A 16,213-nucleotide genomic window follows, 5' to 3' on the forward strand; every position below is an offset into this window, starting at 1 on the left:
GTTTCACTTTCTTCACAGCACTCACCTCCCGGTGCCCACACTGCGCTGGGGGCCCAAGCGGGGACTTGTCCACCCGGTCCCGTGGCACACCCATGTCCAGCCCAGGCTGATGCACACCCACTTAACAGCTGCTGCAGTAGTTGGGGGGACCTAAAGACCCCACACCCCTCGCTCAGGGCAGCCTCTGGGTCTCAGGGGCTAATATCCACAGCCAGGCTGTGCAGCCAGCAGACCGACATGATGGCTGGCCACAGATCGCAACACAGAATCAGACAAGCCTCAGGCAATTTCTGTTAAGTAACAACAGATCTTCCTGCTTTACTAAATCTATTCTTCCCCCAAGCCCTCGAGAAGCCCTGGCAGGACCCAGGCTGGCTGCTGAGCTCTGGGCGGGGGTAGGGGGGTCTGGCCTGCTGCGGGCCAGGTTGGGGCAGGACATACGCCCCATTCCATGGGGAGGATGAGGCCCCTGGGGATCAGTGAGGCATGGCTCTGCCTCAAGGCCACCCTCTCCTAAGGACACAGGGTGAAGCCCCCTCCTCGGCCACATCCGGGGCAGCCATGCCAGAGCTGAGACCCCCTACGAGTGGTACTGGGGCCTTCCCACGAAGAGGCCTGGGGAGGCTCTCGGGCCTCCGTCTGCCCTCCCTCCTCGATGGGGGGCCCGATCCAGCTCTGACAGGGAGCGCCACTGCCCTCTGGCTCTGTCCACGGGGAACTCCCAGCGCCAGGACACTATGCAGGCTACGCCCGCACTGCCTACAGAGCTATGCTCAGGACGGGTGGGCGCTGGTCTCAGCTGTCGGGCACTCAGTTCACCTGCCGGCAGCCGCAGGGCTCCTGGGCACACAACTCAAGTGGCCCTGGAGCAGGGGTCTGACCCCCATGCTGCTCCAGGCGGTGCAGGCAGCGGGGAGGGGGGTCTGGAGGAGGCAGGGGTGGGGGTGTCTGCCTCGGACGAGGCAGGTATCTGGATGCAGGGCCACAGCTGGAGGCAGAGGACCTTCGCAGAGCTGCTGCCTCTTAAGTGCCAGATCCTCAGCTCCCACGGCTGCGCCGGACACCTGCAGGGCTCTGGCTTCCACTCTGGCGGAGGCCACTGGCGCCAAGTGCTGCTCAGGAGGGGACGGTGCAGAGGGTGGGCTGGGGACTGCAGAGCTGGTCCTGAATCACAGGGCCAGCACACTCAGCCCTCCACACACTTGGACAGCAGTGGGGCTGCCCCAAGCCTGTTTCCTTAATAGTAGCAACACCACACTGCCAGCCTTGAAGGGTCCTTGGATGAGTCGACGGCAGGCAGCGGGACCCAGCCCTGCGCACACCCGGCCCACATCTGATCACACACATGCAGACGCTTGGTCCGGTTTCCCTTGCTGAATAGAAACACAATCCCAATGGTAAGTTCCACATGGGACAAGGACTGTGAGACAGGTGCCACCTGTCACCAGGAGTCTCGGCGCTGGGGCCTGCCTGCTGCGGTCCTGGAAGCCCGTCTGATGCTGAGGAGACCCGCGAGGCCCCCTGCCAGGACATCACCTGCCTGGAGGCCACACTTCAGTAGCCGTCGTCCTCATCGCCATCACAGCCATAGTCTGCAGAAGAGCACAGTCATGAAGCCCAGGGTCTCTGTGGGACCCAGGAGCCCAGACCCCCCAACCCGCCCTGTTCCTGGTGCCCCCCTAGAAGACTCAGGCTCCAGCCCCAGCCCCAGCCCCCCACGCCCCGCCAGGAGCCATCTTGGGCTCCTCTCCACCTCCCGGGACTGGCACGCACCCAGAGCAGGGCCTTGCTCCTCGTCGAGGGCACCTGAGAGCAGTGTGGGCTCCCTCAGCCTCCCTCCCTGGGTGTGCAGGTCCGTGGTGGCGTGCAGACCCGGGAACCTCGTGCTGCTGGCTGGGCGGCCCTCGTGGCGGGTGCCTCACCGTCCCTAGCCTCTCGGACCCTGGCTGGCTCCAGCCTCACAATCGACATGACCAATTTACAAAATGTCTTAGTTCAAATTTCTTTCCAGGGAAAAACAGAAATTTAGTTTGAAGCTAACAGGCCCAAGTTCAGGGATCATGAGGGGCAGTAGCTGACGCCTTTACTTCCCTTGAACCCCTCCCTGTTGTCGGGCCCCACCCACCGTTGCTGCCCATCATCTGCAGGGCACTGACGCAGGGCTCCCCGTCCTCCTCGTCGGGTTCCTCCTCGTCAGCCTCCTCGTCGGCGTGGTATGACACGGGCCCGCTCTCCACCAGCACCGCCTGGGGCCTGGCAGGCTCAGCTCCGAGCGTGGGAGAGCTTGGGAGCAAAGCCTGGAACAAAGTGGGGCTCTGACACACACAGAGCTGGGAGCCCTGTGTGTCGCAACAGACCCCTCAGACCCACCAGGGCTGGTCCAGGATGCTCAGCCACGCCCGCCACACCAGTGGCTCCCGCGGGTTGGCCACAGCTCCCAGGCCCACTGGCCCCTTTTGGCCTCCTGGGGGCTGTGCCATGAGCTGTGTCAGCATCAAGATCCCACCCTCAGGCCTCTGCCAGCCCCTGCTCCTGTATCCTACTGGGCCCCACCCCAGTGCTCGGGGAGCATGCAGAACACCTTTCCAGACCATAGGCCTCGGCCGAGGACACTGTGGCCTCAGCCCCCGGGGGCTTGGCCTGCCCTGACCCCCAGATCACAGACAGAGGCTGCTGCTCCGGCCCCTGCCCCAGCCCCCGCCACCTGCCAGCACCTTCACCCTGGTTTCCTGGGCCAGACCAGTCCCCAACAAGTGACAGTCCAGGTGAAAGACCCCTGAGCCCTGGAGGGCTGGGCCCTGTGACCTGGCAGTGCCTGCTTCCTACATACAGGCTCCCTGCAGGCACCAGGCCCACAGCAAGGCTGCTCAGCCTTGGCCCGAGCGCTGAGCAGCAGGCACACAACGGTCCCCACTTCCTGCCTGCTCCTGCTCCGGCAACCGGGAGCTCCCACCCTCGGGCCTCGATTCTCTGGCCATGCCAGGCAAGTATGGAGCAGCAGGGGCAGGCGCCTCTGTCAGGCCTGTTCTCCCTGTGGTCACAGACCAAGCATCTGGGCCCAGGAAGAAATGGGTGGGCTGCCTCCCAAGGTCTCCCTGCCCTGGCTGTGTGGGACAACGCACCTCTCCCGTGGCCACCTTCTTTGCTGGCTGCGTAGACACCAGAGGCCTCAACCTGCAAAAGGAAGCACAGCATGGCGGCCTCAGCCCAGGCTCCTGAACGCCTGCCCACTTATTCCCTTTTGCCCATCTTCACTTTCCCAGCGTTAATTGACTGTTTCTCTGTCCCTTTGGAAGCCTGGTTCTGCGTCCAGGCTCTGTGTACTCCATCAGTGCTCACTGCACGTCAACACAGAGCTCTGACCCGTTCACATTCTCAACAGCGAGCAGCACTCGACACAAACACAGAAGCTGCAGACGCCCCGCTCCCCAGCCCACTCCCCTTCCAACAGTGCCTGAGCCCTCAAGGAGCTGCCTGGTGCCCTACCTCACTCAGGGAGGAGGGTAGGAAGGGTGAAGGGACACTGTCAGACCCGAGACTGCTTCCCCAACCCTCACCAGGCCCAGGGCAATCCCTACTTCTGTTGACAATACCCTGCACAGGGCCTGCTCGCCGGCCCGCCACACACGAAGGCCAAAGGTGCCTTCCATATGCCAAGTCTTCTTGGAGACTGCTGGTCCCCCCAGGGAGACAGAGGGGCCCAGGGGAGAGGACGCAGGCATTACCCGCAACCTCCAGCACGGACACACAGGGCTGTCGGGCAGGCAATGAGAGGGCTCAGGGCCTGTGGGGAAGGATGCAGTGGGGACAGAGCCCTTCCCTCCAGGGCGCAGCTGTGTGGGGAGGCGGTAGGGGGCCTGAGGCAGGGCCCTGCCTGGCTCTGACGTGTCAGATGAACCCTTGGGACACTGGGAAGGGACCCCGTGACAGGTGGACCTTAGCAGAACATCTAGACGTGGAGCTCTGCTCGGGGTGAAGCTGATAGCAGGTGTGAGCCAGGCTGAGGCCCCGGGCTCCCCATGTGGCCCCTCTCCAGACTGGAGACAGTGGGAGCCTCAGCTCCCAGGGCTGCTGGTGGTGCTGTATCCTCAGGCCAGGCCTCCAGCCTGGTTCCTGGAGCCTGACAGGTGCTGCTCCGCCCTCCCCACTCCCATCCCCAGGCCCACTGTGCAGTGGAGTGGGGGCCTCTGGGGATGGCAGCTGGCCCTGCAGCGGGGCTTCTCAGCAGGCTGACCTCAATGAGACACCCCACTGTGGTCTCTCCAGAAGTGGCTGGCGCTCCAGGAGGCAGGCCTGGCAGTTGGGTGGGAGGCCTGATCTTGGCGGGTGGGACTAAGTCCCCAGGAGATTCATGCTCTGGAAGGTGAGGCCAGCAGGCCCACATTGAGAAGGGCCGTGAGACCCCGCTGGCTCAAGGAGAGGTAGTTTTTTTTTTTTTTTTTTTTTCTGAGACAGAATCTTGCTCTGTCGCCAGGCTAGAGTGCAGTGGCGCGATCTCGGCCCACTGCAACCTCTGGAAGAGGCAGTTTCTTTGACTTTGGCAGACTGTACCTTAGCCAGAGAGGAGCAGATGCTGGCGGACAGCAATACGGGGCTACAGGGAGAGGGGCGCTGTTAGGAGGGTGCGCTTCCTGCAGGGACACACCCTCCCTCCCCCACCTGGCACTGAGGACAGGCTGAAATTCAAGCCACAAGGTCCTGCTGCACTGACCCAAGGTCCTAACGGACACGTCCAGCTTTTCCAGAACCAGGAAGCAGCTGTGCCAGGCCTCACCCTGGGGGGCCAGAAAGCTCCCTACTCCTGCAGAGCCCGGCTGGAGAGAGGGTGCGTGGTGTTCAAGAGTGCAGAACCGCAAGGGCTCCCGGGGTCTGCGGGCTAGCTGGGGGCCTGTCTCAAGGGCTTCCCCCCTCTTCCACGCAGTATCCTGTGTGAACCTGAGGCAGCCAGGCCACATGGGAGGGCCTGAGAGCGCCTGGAGAACAAGCTCCCACCTGGCATCACCTCGGCCATGGCTTTGGCCTGTAGGGGGGTCCCCAGCCAGGGACCTGAGGATGTGGGGCGCTGCGGCCCACTGTCCACGCAAACCCACTGTTGGGCTCAGGCTGCTCCCTCTCGCAGCCGCGCCAGCACCTGCTGAACCCGCTCGGCTGAAGCTCGGCCCCAGCCCAGCCTGGGGTGATCCTGGGGCCTGTAAGCAGGCAAGAGGGCAGCTCATCTGGTGGGCCCCCACTTTGTCCCCCTTCCAGATATGGGCGCTGGGGCCCACAGCCCACACTGGCCCCTCTGCCTGTCCCCAGAGTGGGACGCTCAGGCATGAGGGCAGACTGATCTGCATGAGCTAGAGGAAGACCCCGAGGGTCAAAGCAGCCCGAGTGACCACAGAGTGAGGAGGAGACAAGCTCAGAGGGAGCGGCTGCCCACATCCCTGTGTGGCTCAGCTGCCCATACCCCTGCATGGCCCACCCCTGCGTGGCTCAGCTGCCCACACCCCTGCGTGGCCCAGCTCAGGTTCTGCAGTTGTCTGTCATCAGCGGAAGCATGCATCACTACGCGGGACCAGGGGCAGGTGGCCAGAGGGAGATGGGCTAGGCAGCCACCGGCAACCAAAGAGAAAGGGGGTGCAGCTCAGGCTGGTTCCCCCACAGCAAGGAGGGACTGCCATGCCTGGGCCACCCAAGGCAGCACAGCTGCTGCTGAGGGACGCTGTGGTCGCTGGGCTGAGGCAGTGCCTCCTCAGCTAAACCCCTCCTCGGTGGTCCCTCCCCACCACCCCTCCCCACGTCGTAGCCTCAGCCTCTTTCCAAGTGGTCCAAATCCCTTTTTCCTCACCCGAGTGTGGGTGAAAAGCTGCCCCCATGGGCTGCAAGGGCAACCGGGACATGCCCTTCTGTCCCCAGGTAGACCCCCTCTCCCCTGCCCCGCTGGAAATGCCTGAGCTGCCCAGGCCTGAGTGGGGGTGGGAGTGCGGGGGGTCCCCAGCCCTGAGGTCTTCATGCTTCCGTCTTAGAACACTAAATATTCCCGAATCAGATCATGGCCATGTTGGGGGGAAGACTGATGGGTTTCTAATGCAGGAAGCAGTGCACGAACACGCAGATGTGTGTGCACATACACTGTGTGCACACAGACTCACAGATGTGCACACACTGCACACAGTTGAGAGACTTAAGACACACAAACACACCCCACGCACACAGAGAAACACAGTGTATACAGACACATGCATGCACACGTGTACACAGAGACACAGACCTGCACACCACAATCTGTAGACATACAGGTACACGTGTTGCATGCACACACACTGCATGCACAGAAACATAGGCATGCACACCTGCACTTGCACACAAAAACTTACACACACATGCACACACACTATGTGCAGTCACAGATACAGGCACACACTGTGTGCACACACAAGCATGCAGATGCACTGTGTGCAGACACTGAACACATGCACACACACGTACTGAGTGCACCAACGCACACACGTACTGTGTGCATACGCACTGCATGCACAGACACAGGCACACACACATGCACACATACACTGCAGGCACACAGACACAGGCGCACACACACACACTGCATACAGACACAGGCGCATACACACACTGCATGCATACAGATACAGAACACATGCACACTGCATGCACACACACAGGCACACACACATGCACACACACGCTGCAGGCATACAGACACAGGCACACACACACTGCATACACAGACACAGGCACACACACACACATGCACACAAATACTGCATGCACACAGACACAGGCACACACTGCATGCACACAGATACAGGCATACACGCACTGCATGTACATGTATACACACACAGAGACACACACATGCACACCCGGGCCCTGTCTGGGCCAGCTGGTCAGATGTGACAGAGGGGGCTGTGAACCCTGTCACCAGGCACCAGAATCACCCAACTGGGACAGGACCCCCACCTCCAGCGCTGACAGAGGCTGGCTGGGCAGGCAGAGGACACGGAGACTAAGGCCTCAGATCGGACCTGGGAGTACTCAGGCACAGGGGAACCGAGCCACAGACCTGCCCTGACTTCACCTCTGCCCCACTGACCACCTACGCATGCCAGGAGCTGTGCTAGGAGTGCACCCCCAGAGGACCAGTGCATGGCTGATGTAGAGGAGACAGCCCATGCGGCCCTCCTGAGGGGCTGAGATGCCGGCTGAGAAGCACCAGCCTGCAAGGAGGTCAGGCTCCCTCACAGAGCAGCACCTGGGCACCCCAGGGGAGCGGCAGGGGCAGGGCCACAGCACAGCCGACTCTCGCGGGGTAGAGTGGCCAGCCTAGAAGCTCAAAAGGCCAAGGAGAAACCACCGCAAATACCGCAAACAACAGGAGGCCCCGACAGGGCTGCCGAGAGTCAGCACTGCCCCACAGGCGGAAGCAGCTGGAGACAACGCAAGAGATCCCAAGAAGCAGTAGGACCAGCAGACGCACCCAGCCCGGAGACTCGGTGGGGTGGAGTGAAGGTCGGAACCACCAAAGGGTGGACCCAGAAGCTAAGCCGCCAACCCCATCTCCACTGCCAGAGGGACACATGGACCAGCCACGGGCCCCCAAGACACCGCAGGTGAGCCCAGCTGCCCGTGGCCTCGTCGGGAGAGCCTGCAGCCGCCCCCCAGCGGCAAGCTGTGCACAGAGGCCGACCCACTCCAAGGTGGCCTGCATGGAGCCGCAGAGCCTCGTGACCCTGTGCGCTGAGGCCAGCACATCCCGCCTTTGACGTCCCTCAGCCACGTTCTCCACCCACATCCTCCTTCCTCAGCAGTGCGCTGCTCTCACCCACCACCTCAGCAGAGACGGCAATGCAGCCAGGGTGCGCAGAGCAGGCACAGGGCGGCAGGGCTGGGGACTCTTCTTCCTGAACCCAGTCTGGAGAAGGCACCGACCCCACGGATTGTCCCAGCCCCTCCTTGGGACAAAACAGAGTCTAGGCTGCAGGACCCCTCTGACAGCCGGACCCGCCCGTCGGCTCACAGCCCACCAGGCCAAGGAGAGTTGAGACACTGTCAACGTGCCGGAGACGGCCCACCAGTCCCCAGCATGCAGGTGGCAAATGCCACTCCAGGCACTTCTGTGGCCTCGGCTGGCCCCTGGCAGCTCCAGGACCCGAAGCCATGGGCCTCTGCTCGCCCTGGGCTGCTGCCCTAACCCAGCCACTCAGGACAGGATGGTACCTTTTCCCCACACTGGTCACAGGGTCAGCCCCACTTCTGCTGGCCGGCGTCCTCCTTCGTGACAGCTTCCTGGCACTGGCGCTATGCTCGGGCTGTGCATCCTCCCTGTGCGGACTGCCCCCGCCGGCGCTGCTGAGGCCCCGGAGCACGCTATAGTTGATCTTGCTGGAGATCTTCTTCTGCTCCAGCATCTTCTCGATGGCCTCCCTGGCGGTACTGGCCTGAATTGGCTCCCGTCGCTTGCAAGACTTCTTGGGCTTAATGGAAACACGCAAGAATGCCTCCCATGAGTCATGCCCCCTGCACTCAACCATCAGGGGCTCCACGTGAGGCCAGGAGTGCAGGCGGGTGAGGCCTGGCTCAGGCCCTCAGAAGGGCTGCTCCTGCCTCTTCCTCCCAGAATGTGGGCCAGCCTGGCGCTCTCTGGGCCTGCCCACGTCAAATCCTGCCCTCCCAGGTGAGTGGGGCACGTGGCCTGGCATGGGTGCTGGCAGGGCCTCCAGACAGCAACAGCAGCAAACATGCCACAGGTGCTCAGGGCCCTGCTGCCCCTGGGTCCCACACAGGGCAGGGCCACATGAACACGGCAGGGCGATGTGCTGCTGCACTGTGAGGGCTGCAGCAGAGATGGCTACTCAGTGAAGACAGACAATCCACCCCAGCACCGTGGCCCACGTCAAAGGCCCCAGCTGCCCGAAGACCCTGGATCTCATTCTAGGAGCTGGAGCCACAGACCACTTCAGGGCAATCAGCCTACACCACCCCTGCTGCCCCCTGCTGCACGACGACCTTCCCGCGTGGCCCAGCAAGGCCTGGGACGTGCTGCTGGGTGGGGTGGAGTCCCTGGGCTCCTAACTCTCTGACCACAAGCTCCCCGGGTCCTGCTGAGTGGGTAGGCCCCACATCTGCCATCCCAGCCACCTCCAGCTTCGTCCGAGGGACCCCAGTCTCGCAGGCAGGGAACTGGCTCCCCGTGTTTTCTCCTGCTCAGTCACTCAGAGGCTCAACCACTGCTGCCTGCACCACGAGGCTGAAGGCACATTCCACCAGAGAGTAAGCTGGCAGAGCAAGTCACCGTGACGGCCACAAGGCAGGGAGGCATGACAGTCGGACTTTCCCAGGGCGTGAGAAGAGCAAACCCATTACACAGGCAGGGACCCCAGTGTCCAGCCTCGAGTCTCGACAGTCTGCCCCGGTGCTGCATCCAGAAGGTTACCCCAAAGCTGAGCACACGCCCTCCAAGGTGAGGCCGACGGCTGGGCGCCTGTGGCCAGCACGGGGCAGGACCTAGTGGTTAGGGATGTGGGTCTGGGGTCCAGAGCACATGGCCTCCGGCTGCCTGCCCTGGGACCTAGACCCTCCTGTCACATGGGGAAGGGACATTCCAGAGACATTTGCCCCCCCGTAATCTGGACACCCCCAAGAAGGCCAGGCCCAGCGTCACAGGCGCCCACCTTGTGTTCCTTGTAGATGCCGAGCTCCTTCTCTTTCGCTATTCTTGCTTCTTTTTCTAAAAGTTCAGAAAGGGGACCAGCGTCACTGAGGGCCCACGCCCCAGGCCTGGGGACTGTGCGTCCTGCGTGTGAGTGCGGGCAGGTGGCGCTTACCCCTCTGTTCCCGCAGGTACTCGGCGTTCTCCCTCATCCACAGCTCGGCCTTCACGCGGGCTTCCGACTCATTCAGGATGTACTGGGCGAGCACAGGGAAGTGGGGCTGGCTTTTAGCCTTTGCACACCGGGGCATGCTAAGGTCGCGCTGGCCAGCGGGAAGTATTTCCACCGTTAGAGGAAGGGGAACCCGGGGCAGCCTCTATTTAGTGCGGAGCCTGGGCTGAGGCCTCACCGCGCGGGGCGAGTTGGGGACCTGTTGCTCCGTTGCCTGTCCCAAGGCCAACCACGCAGGCCACATGTGTGAGACCCTCTAGGGCAGCTTGCAAGCCCTGCCGGCACCAGGACCCCGGCCAGCCAGAGTGCAGGCCACAGGTCGCCACAAAGGGGCCAAGTGAGGGTGAGAGCCTCCCACTCAGGTACAGATGGGCCAGGCTGGAGGGGTCTGAGGCACCACGTGGCCATGAAATCAAGGAAGAAGACTTCCTGCCTGACAGAGGGCAAGTATATTGAGATAAACTGCAAAGAGCTGGTCCCAGTGGCTGGAAGCCCTGGGGTTTGGGGGCGCACAGCGCATGTGGAGTCAGTGGGTGCCCTCTTGTGTCTAGAGACCCCTCGAGGGGCTGCCCCTGGTGCTATTTGTGCGATGTGTGCTTGCCGCAGGCTATGTGCCGAGGGCCGCAAGGGCCAGGTGCAAAGCCAGGGGCCTCTCGACAGGCCGCCCCCGAGCCGACACTGGATAAGAGAGTGTGGGGGTGGGTCCCGGGAACAGTGGCTAGAAGGCCAGGAGCCCATTTCACCCAGCGGGGTGGGCTCGGCAGGGGAGGTGGCCAACCCCGCCCGACCACTCAGGGCTCCTTGGGCTGCAGCGCCCTCCCAAGCCCAGCCCCTCTTGGGAAGGGGTGCTGCCACTTACCCTGTCAATCTCCAGGTCGTCAATGCCACTGAGGTCCAGCTCACCGTCTCCTGAAGCATCTTCTGGAGGGAAGCACAGCATCAGCGTCACTCAGGGCCAGCTCTGATTACAGGAGCGTGGCCACCACCTGGGCTGGCTCAGGACCCTGGGTCTGGGCTAAGGGCCTTCTAGAACCCCGTCCCCTCCTCTGCACTGGTGGGTCGCGCCCTGTTTGCCCACATGGCCACACCTCTTTAAATGCTTAGCTCAGGACGCTAAGCGAAGCCAGCAGAACGCTAAACTGAAGCTACAAAGGAAAACCCCAGCACTCCTGTGCTTTTCGTAAGAAAGCAACTTTTTAAGAACAGGAGACAGAGGCTGTCAGGCCCCAAAGACCGAGGGAGGGCACGGAAGCTGGGCAGGAAGGAAAGGTCAGGCCACGGAGTGAGAGGGGTCTGTGCTCAGGGTAGCCAGTTCCCCATCACTGAGCCCATAGGTCTGGGGATAGAAACGAAGGAACAGAAATGATTCCGGAGTCCAGGCCTGAGGGAGCCCTCCATCATCACGCTCAGGACACCCCAAAACCTGCCTGTCACCCCTGCCCAGCCCCACGCAGTCCAGGCAGCATCTGCACAGCCTGGAATTGGGACAGCCTCTCCTTGCCACAGCCCCACGCCATAGCTGCCTGCCCCGTGCTGCCAAGTCAACTCCAGCACAGGGCCAGACTGTCTGAGGTGCTCTCCTGCCATGCTGCTCCAGGGCCGAGGCCAGAGACGGCTCCTCTCACACTCACAGGCAGCCCTCAAGGCCCCCCACAGCCCTTCCTCAGCCCCAGCCAGAATGGCCCTTTCTGCTCAGGGTCACTGTGCCGCTGGCTGCCCCAGGGCCTGTGCATGTCCCCTCTGCCTGTTGCTGTGTGTGACTTGCCTGGGTTCCACCCACACAGCAGCCCCAACCATCAGGATTGTCTCTACCTTGGCCCAGAGGTCACTTGATAAACATTCACCTCGCTCCTCACACAGAGGCCAGGCCCTGGTGCCCGACGGGAGGCAGGGCTTGAGGGTGAAGCATTGCAGGAAGGTCTAGGCTCTCAGCCAGGGAAGCCTGCCCTGGCAGGGATGGGGGACGGGACCCACCTTTCTCCTAGAGCTCCCAGCCAAACGGGCAGGGTGAGGGGGGGCTGGATGGGCACAGTGGCCTGGCCTGGGCACTATGGGGCAGGGGTGCCTCGTCATTGCCATGCCCAAGCTCAGCAAGTGACGTTCCCCCGACCATGTTGGACAAGCGGATGAGGGGTGGAGCTGCCCCATGGGACTCCTGGACACAACTTGTGGGCTCCATTCTCCGTGGCCTGTGACCTGAAGGCGGTCCCAGTGAGGGTGACGAGACTCACTGCATTCCGGCGTCGGCACACACCCAGTTCTTCACGCCAGGACCACTGACGCCCACACAGCCCCATTGGGGGGACTGGTGGTGCCACCACCCAAGCCCACCGCCCGAGAACACCACACCTCCCGACAGAGGATGGCAGCATCCGGCTCTCCCCATGAGAGGGACATGCCTGAAAGCTCTCCCGATGACCTCAGCGCCCCCCAGGGCCCCATCAGAACTCACTGGGGTCACTGCTCTGAGAGGAGATGCATTCGCGGATGGAGTCTGAGATGCCCAGGCTGGCTGCAGTGGGGAGGGGGTCCAGCAGGGACCCCAGGGCCGGAGGCCTGCTGCCCCACTCGGGGCTTCCTGCTGCTTCCGAGCTGCCGGGGGCGCCACCAAGGAGCTCCCGGTATAAGTCTTTGTTCAGGTGGCTGGCCGCGGCTTCCAGCTCCTCGTCCTCCGTGTCCTCCTCGCCACACAAGCTGGACGCGGTGTCCTCGGTGGAGCCTAGGTGTACACAATCCACCTGTTAACCAGGCACAGGGCCAGGGTGCCCGCTTTTGTGACAAAAAACAATGCTACCAAGCTGCCAGGTAACCCATAGAACGGCTGTCAGTGCACGGTGCCTGGCGGTCAGGTGCCAAAGAACGAGCCTCAGCCCACACCTCGCACTGCACGCGGAAGTTAGCTCAAAGCAGATCACAGACCTAGGGGGAGAGTTAAAGTACAGATATTTCAGACAAAAACGTAAAAGAAAAACTTTGTGACCTTGGATAAGGCAAACATTTCTAATGGTTCTAAAAGCAGAATCCATAAAACACTGATAAAACGGATTTCCAAAAAATTAAGAACAACTGCCCTTTGAAAGACATCGTTAAGACAATGAAGACAGCCCACAGGCTTATCTGCAAATCTCATAACTGATAAAGGACTTAAATCTAGAATGGATGAAGAATTCCCAAAACTTCACAAGAAAACACAACCCAATTAAAAAATGGAAAAAGATCTGAACAAACGCTCCAGCGAAGACGACATATTGGTGTAAACGAACATATACAAAGACCTCCAGTCCTGAAGGAAATGCAAATGAAACCACCCCAGGCTCCTCCTTCACAACCATCAGAATGTCTAGCCCTGAAAAGAAAACCAGGCCGCACTTCCCAGACAGGGGGAATACGCTCCCTCGCACTTCCATGCATGGTGCTAACCCTTTGGAGACAACCTGATCAGTTCTTTTTTTTTTTTGAGATGGAGTCTCGCTCTGTCGCCCAGGCTGGAGTGCAGTGACGCGATCTCAGCTCACTGCAAGCTCGGCCTCCCGGGGTCACGCCATTCTCCTGCCTCAGCCTCCTGAGTAGCTGGGACTACAGGCGCCCGCCACCACGCCCGGCTAATTTTTTGTATTTTTAGAAGAGACGGGGTTTCACTGTGTTAGCCAGGATGATCTCGATCTCCTGACCTTGTGATCTGCCCACCTCAGCCTCCCAAAGTGCTGGGATTACAGGCGTGACGCTCTGCGCCTGGCCGACAACCTGATCATTTCTTAAAGACAGGCAGTTCGTGGCCGCCCACTTGAGCCCAGGAGTTCCAGACCAGCCTGGGCAACACAGCAAGATCCTGTCTCTATGAAGAAATGTAAAAATTATCTGGGTGTGGTGGTGCCCGCCTGCAGTCCCAGCTACTTGGGAGGCTGAGATGGGAGGGTTGCTTGAGCCCAGGAGGTTGACACTGCAGTGAGCTATGATGGAACTATTGCATTCCATTCTGGGTGACAGAGTAAGACCCTGTCTCAAAAACAACAAAAAAAGACATACACACTTGGCTTTCACATAACCCAGCAATTTCACTCCTCAGCAATTGACCCAAAAGGAAATCAACGTCCACACAAGCACTTGTACACGAGTGTTCACGAGCGCATCTGAAACAGCCTCAAACGTGCAATGTCCTCCAACAGATGAATGGCTACACACCCTCAGCGTGCTGAAGGGCTACCGACTGCCACGCCACAACACAAACGAACAAACCATTGACGCGTGATTCAACAGAATTACACTGTGAAAAAGCCGAAGGGAAAAACATATACTATGTGATCCCACTCCTACGGAATTCTACAGAATACAACTAATTTATCGTGACAAAAAGTAGCTCACTGGTGGCCTGGGGCAGGAGGGGGGTTAGTGACCAAGGGCCTGTGGACCCCGTGGGAGCCACAGATCTGTGGGTCTTCTTGGTTGTCACTATGGCTTCACAGGTGTGTGCAGACATCGAAGTTCAGAAATTAAAGGGCACGTTTTAAATATGAGCAGTTTTCATACGGCAATTACACCTCAATAAGGCTGTTAAAAATCACCCAATGGTAAATTTAAAAGACTGAGAAAAGAACTTTCACGGGAGGAATGTGAATCCTCCCCCTTGAGCTACGTGTTCATTTCTTGAAACCACTTGCTGTTGCCACAAGTAGCTCTAAACTAACCCAATAATGCCGCACCCAATAGTTTAAGGATGTACAGCCAATCACGAATGAACGTTACTATTGTAAGCCAATGAGAATTCCCGACAGACAACTTTGTATCTATCCAATCACTGTCCCTTTTTGCCTTTAAAAATCCATCTGTAGCTGAGGATGGCTCACTCCTGTAATCCCGCACTTTGGCAGGCCAAGGTGGGCAGATCACTTGAGGCCAGGAGTTCGAGATCAGCCTGGCCAACATGGCGAAACCCTGTTTCTACAAAAAATACAAAAATTAGCTGGGCGTGGTGGCGCATGCCTGTAGTCCCAGCTACTCAGGAGGCTGAGGCAGGAGAATTGCTTCAAACTACAGGGTGGAGGTTGTGGTGAGCTGAGATTATGCAACTGCACTCCAGCCTGGGTGACAGAGTGAGCCTCTGCCTCCAAAAAAAGAAAAAGTCCATGTGTAACTGCTGCTCACCAGAGTGTATATTCAGGGCAATGGGATATGTCCCCCCTGGCTGCAATCCTCAAGCTTGACCCAAATAAATTATGTAGATTAATTTTGCCTCTGCTTCTTCCTTTAAGGTTGGCAAAACTCATCTTAAAACATCCCACTCTGGATTTTGTGTGTGTGTATACTAGGGACAGGGTCTGGCTCTGCTGCCCAGGCTGGAATACAGTGGTGCAATCATAGCTCACTGCACATCGAACTCCTGGGTTCAAGTGATCCTCTGGCCTCAGCCTCCCGAGCAGCTGGGACTACAGGTGCACACTCCCACGCCCAGCTAATTTTTTAATTTTTTGTAAAGATGGGGTCTCACTATGCTGACCAGGCTGGTCTTGAACTCTGCTCAAGCAGTCCTCCTGTATTTGCCTCCCGAAGTGCTGCGATTACAGGCATGAACCACCATGCTTGACCCGCTCCCTAGTCTTAGACTGCTTTCTTCTGAATGTGTTCCAATACAAGATTCCCAGCTAGCACTGAGTCCCGGAGGGGTCTCCATGGTGAGGAATGGCTCCTTGGGGGAAAGCACCTGATCCCTAGAGAGCAGATGTCAGTGGACGATGACCTCTGGACAGAGCAGCCTCTCAGAAGCCCCTCCCCAGGCAAGTGGGCCCAGGCCGCAGGTGCCAGGAGCCTTGGGGGCTCTGGCTGCCACATTCCCGGGACATGCACATTCCCTGGACTGTTGGCTCTGCCCCAAAAGTACCTCCAGAGTTCGACCAGGCTGGGCCAGGTCTCTCACCCTGGGTTCCTGCAACAGCCTCCCTACCTCCTGCCTCTGTTCTCAGGCCCTCCCGTGGCTCCTGCTAACCCCCAAGTGAAAATACACCGTACAGAATACAAATCAAACACAAAATTCTAAGCCCCACAACCAACCAAATGGATCCCTTCTCTTGGCCAAGGAGATTTCAAAGAAACCTGAAAAGCTAGTTCAGACCATGATGGGAAGTGGGGGCAGGGTCAGACACGCCTCATTATACCCGCTTATACCCCCTCCCTTTGGAGTTCAGGCACAGCTCATCAGCATTAACATCAAAACAGAGATCTGATGATTGACCAGACTTTGTAGCAACAGATACCAAATTCCAACCTGACTCTAGTACAACATCAATGACAGGTAGCAGGCCCTGAAATAAATAAAAATATTTTACCCCAAAATA

General features: G+C 59.6%; 1 protein-coding gene across 6 annotated transcripts in view; it reads right to left on the reverse strand.

Annotated features, from left to right (window-relative positions):
• Window positions 1–287: 287 nt before the first annotated feature.
• The window catches only part of BRF1 (BRF1 general transcription factor IIIB subunit), a 78,534-nt gene continuing 62,608 nt past the window's right edge, over window positions 288–16,213 (reverse strand). For 5 of the 6 annotated variants that reach the window (XM_019009456.4, XM_019009458.3, XM_063698245.1 and 2 more), the window contains 8 exons: window positions 12,337–12,603; window positions 10,744–10,805; window positions 9,828–9,909; window positions 9,675–9,730; window positions 8,221–8,477; window positions 3,123–3,174; window positions 2,126–2,297; window positions 288–1,592 (listed from right to left, as the gene is read on the reverse strand). In XM_019009456.4, the coding sequence (XP_018865001.1) occupies window positions 1,555–1,592; window positions 2,126–2,297; window positions 3,123–3,174; window positions 8,221–8,477; window positions 9,675–9,730; window positions 9,828–9,909; window positions 10,744–10,805; window positions 12,337–12,603 (986 nt within the window). In that variant the 3' untranslated portion in view covers window positions 288–1,554. The remainder of the gene's footprint in view (window positions 1,593–2,125; window positions 2,298–3,122; window positions 3,175–8,220; window positions 8,478–9,674; window positions 9,731–9,827; window positions 9,910–10,743; window positions 10,806–12,336; window positions 12,604–16,213) is intronic. The other variant, XM_019009457.3, reaches the window with a different exon arrangement.

The sequence above is a fragment of the Gorilla gorilla genome, chromosome 15 (assembly GCF_029281585.2).
Source record: "Gorilla gorilla gorilla isolate KB3781 chromosome 15, NHGRI_mGorGor1-v2.1_pri, whole genome shotgun sequence".
NCBI lineage: Eukaryota > Metazoa > Chordata > Mammalia > Primates > Hominidae > Gorilla > Gorilla gorilla.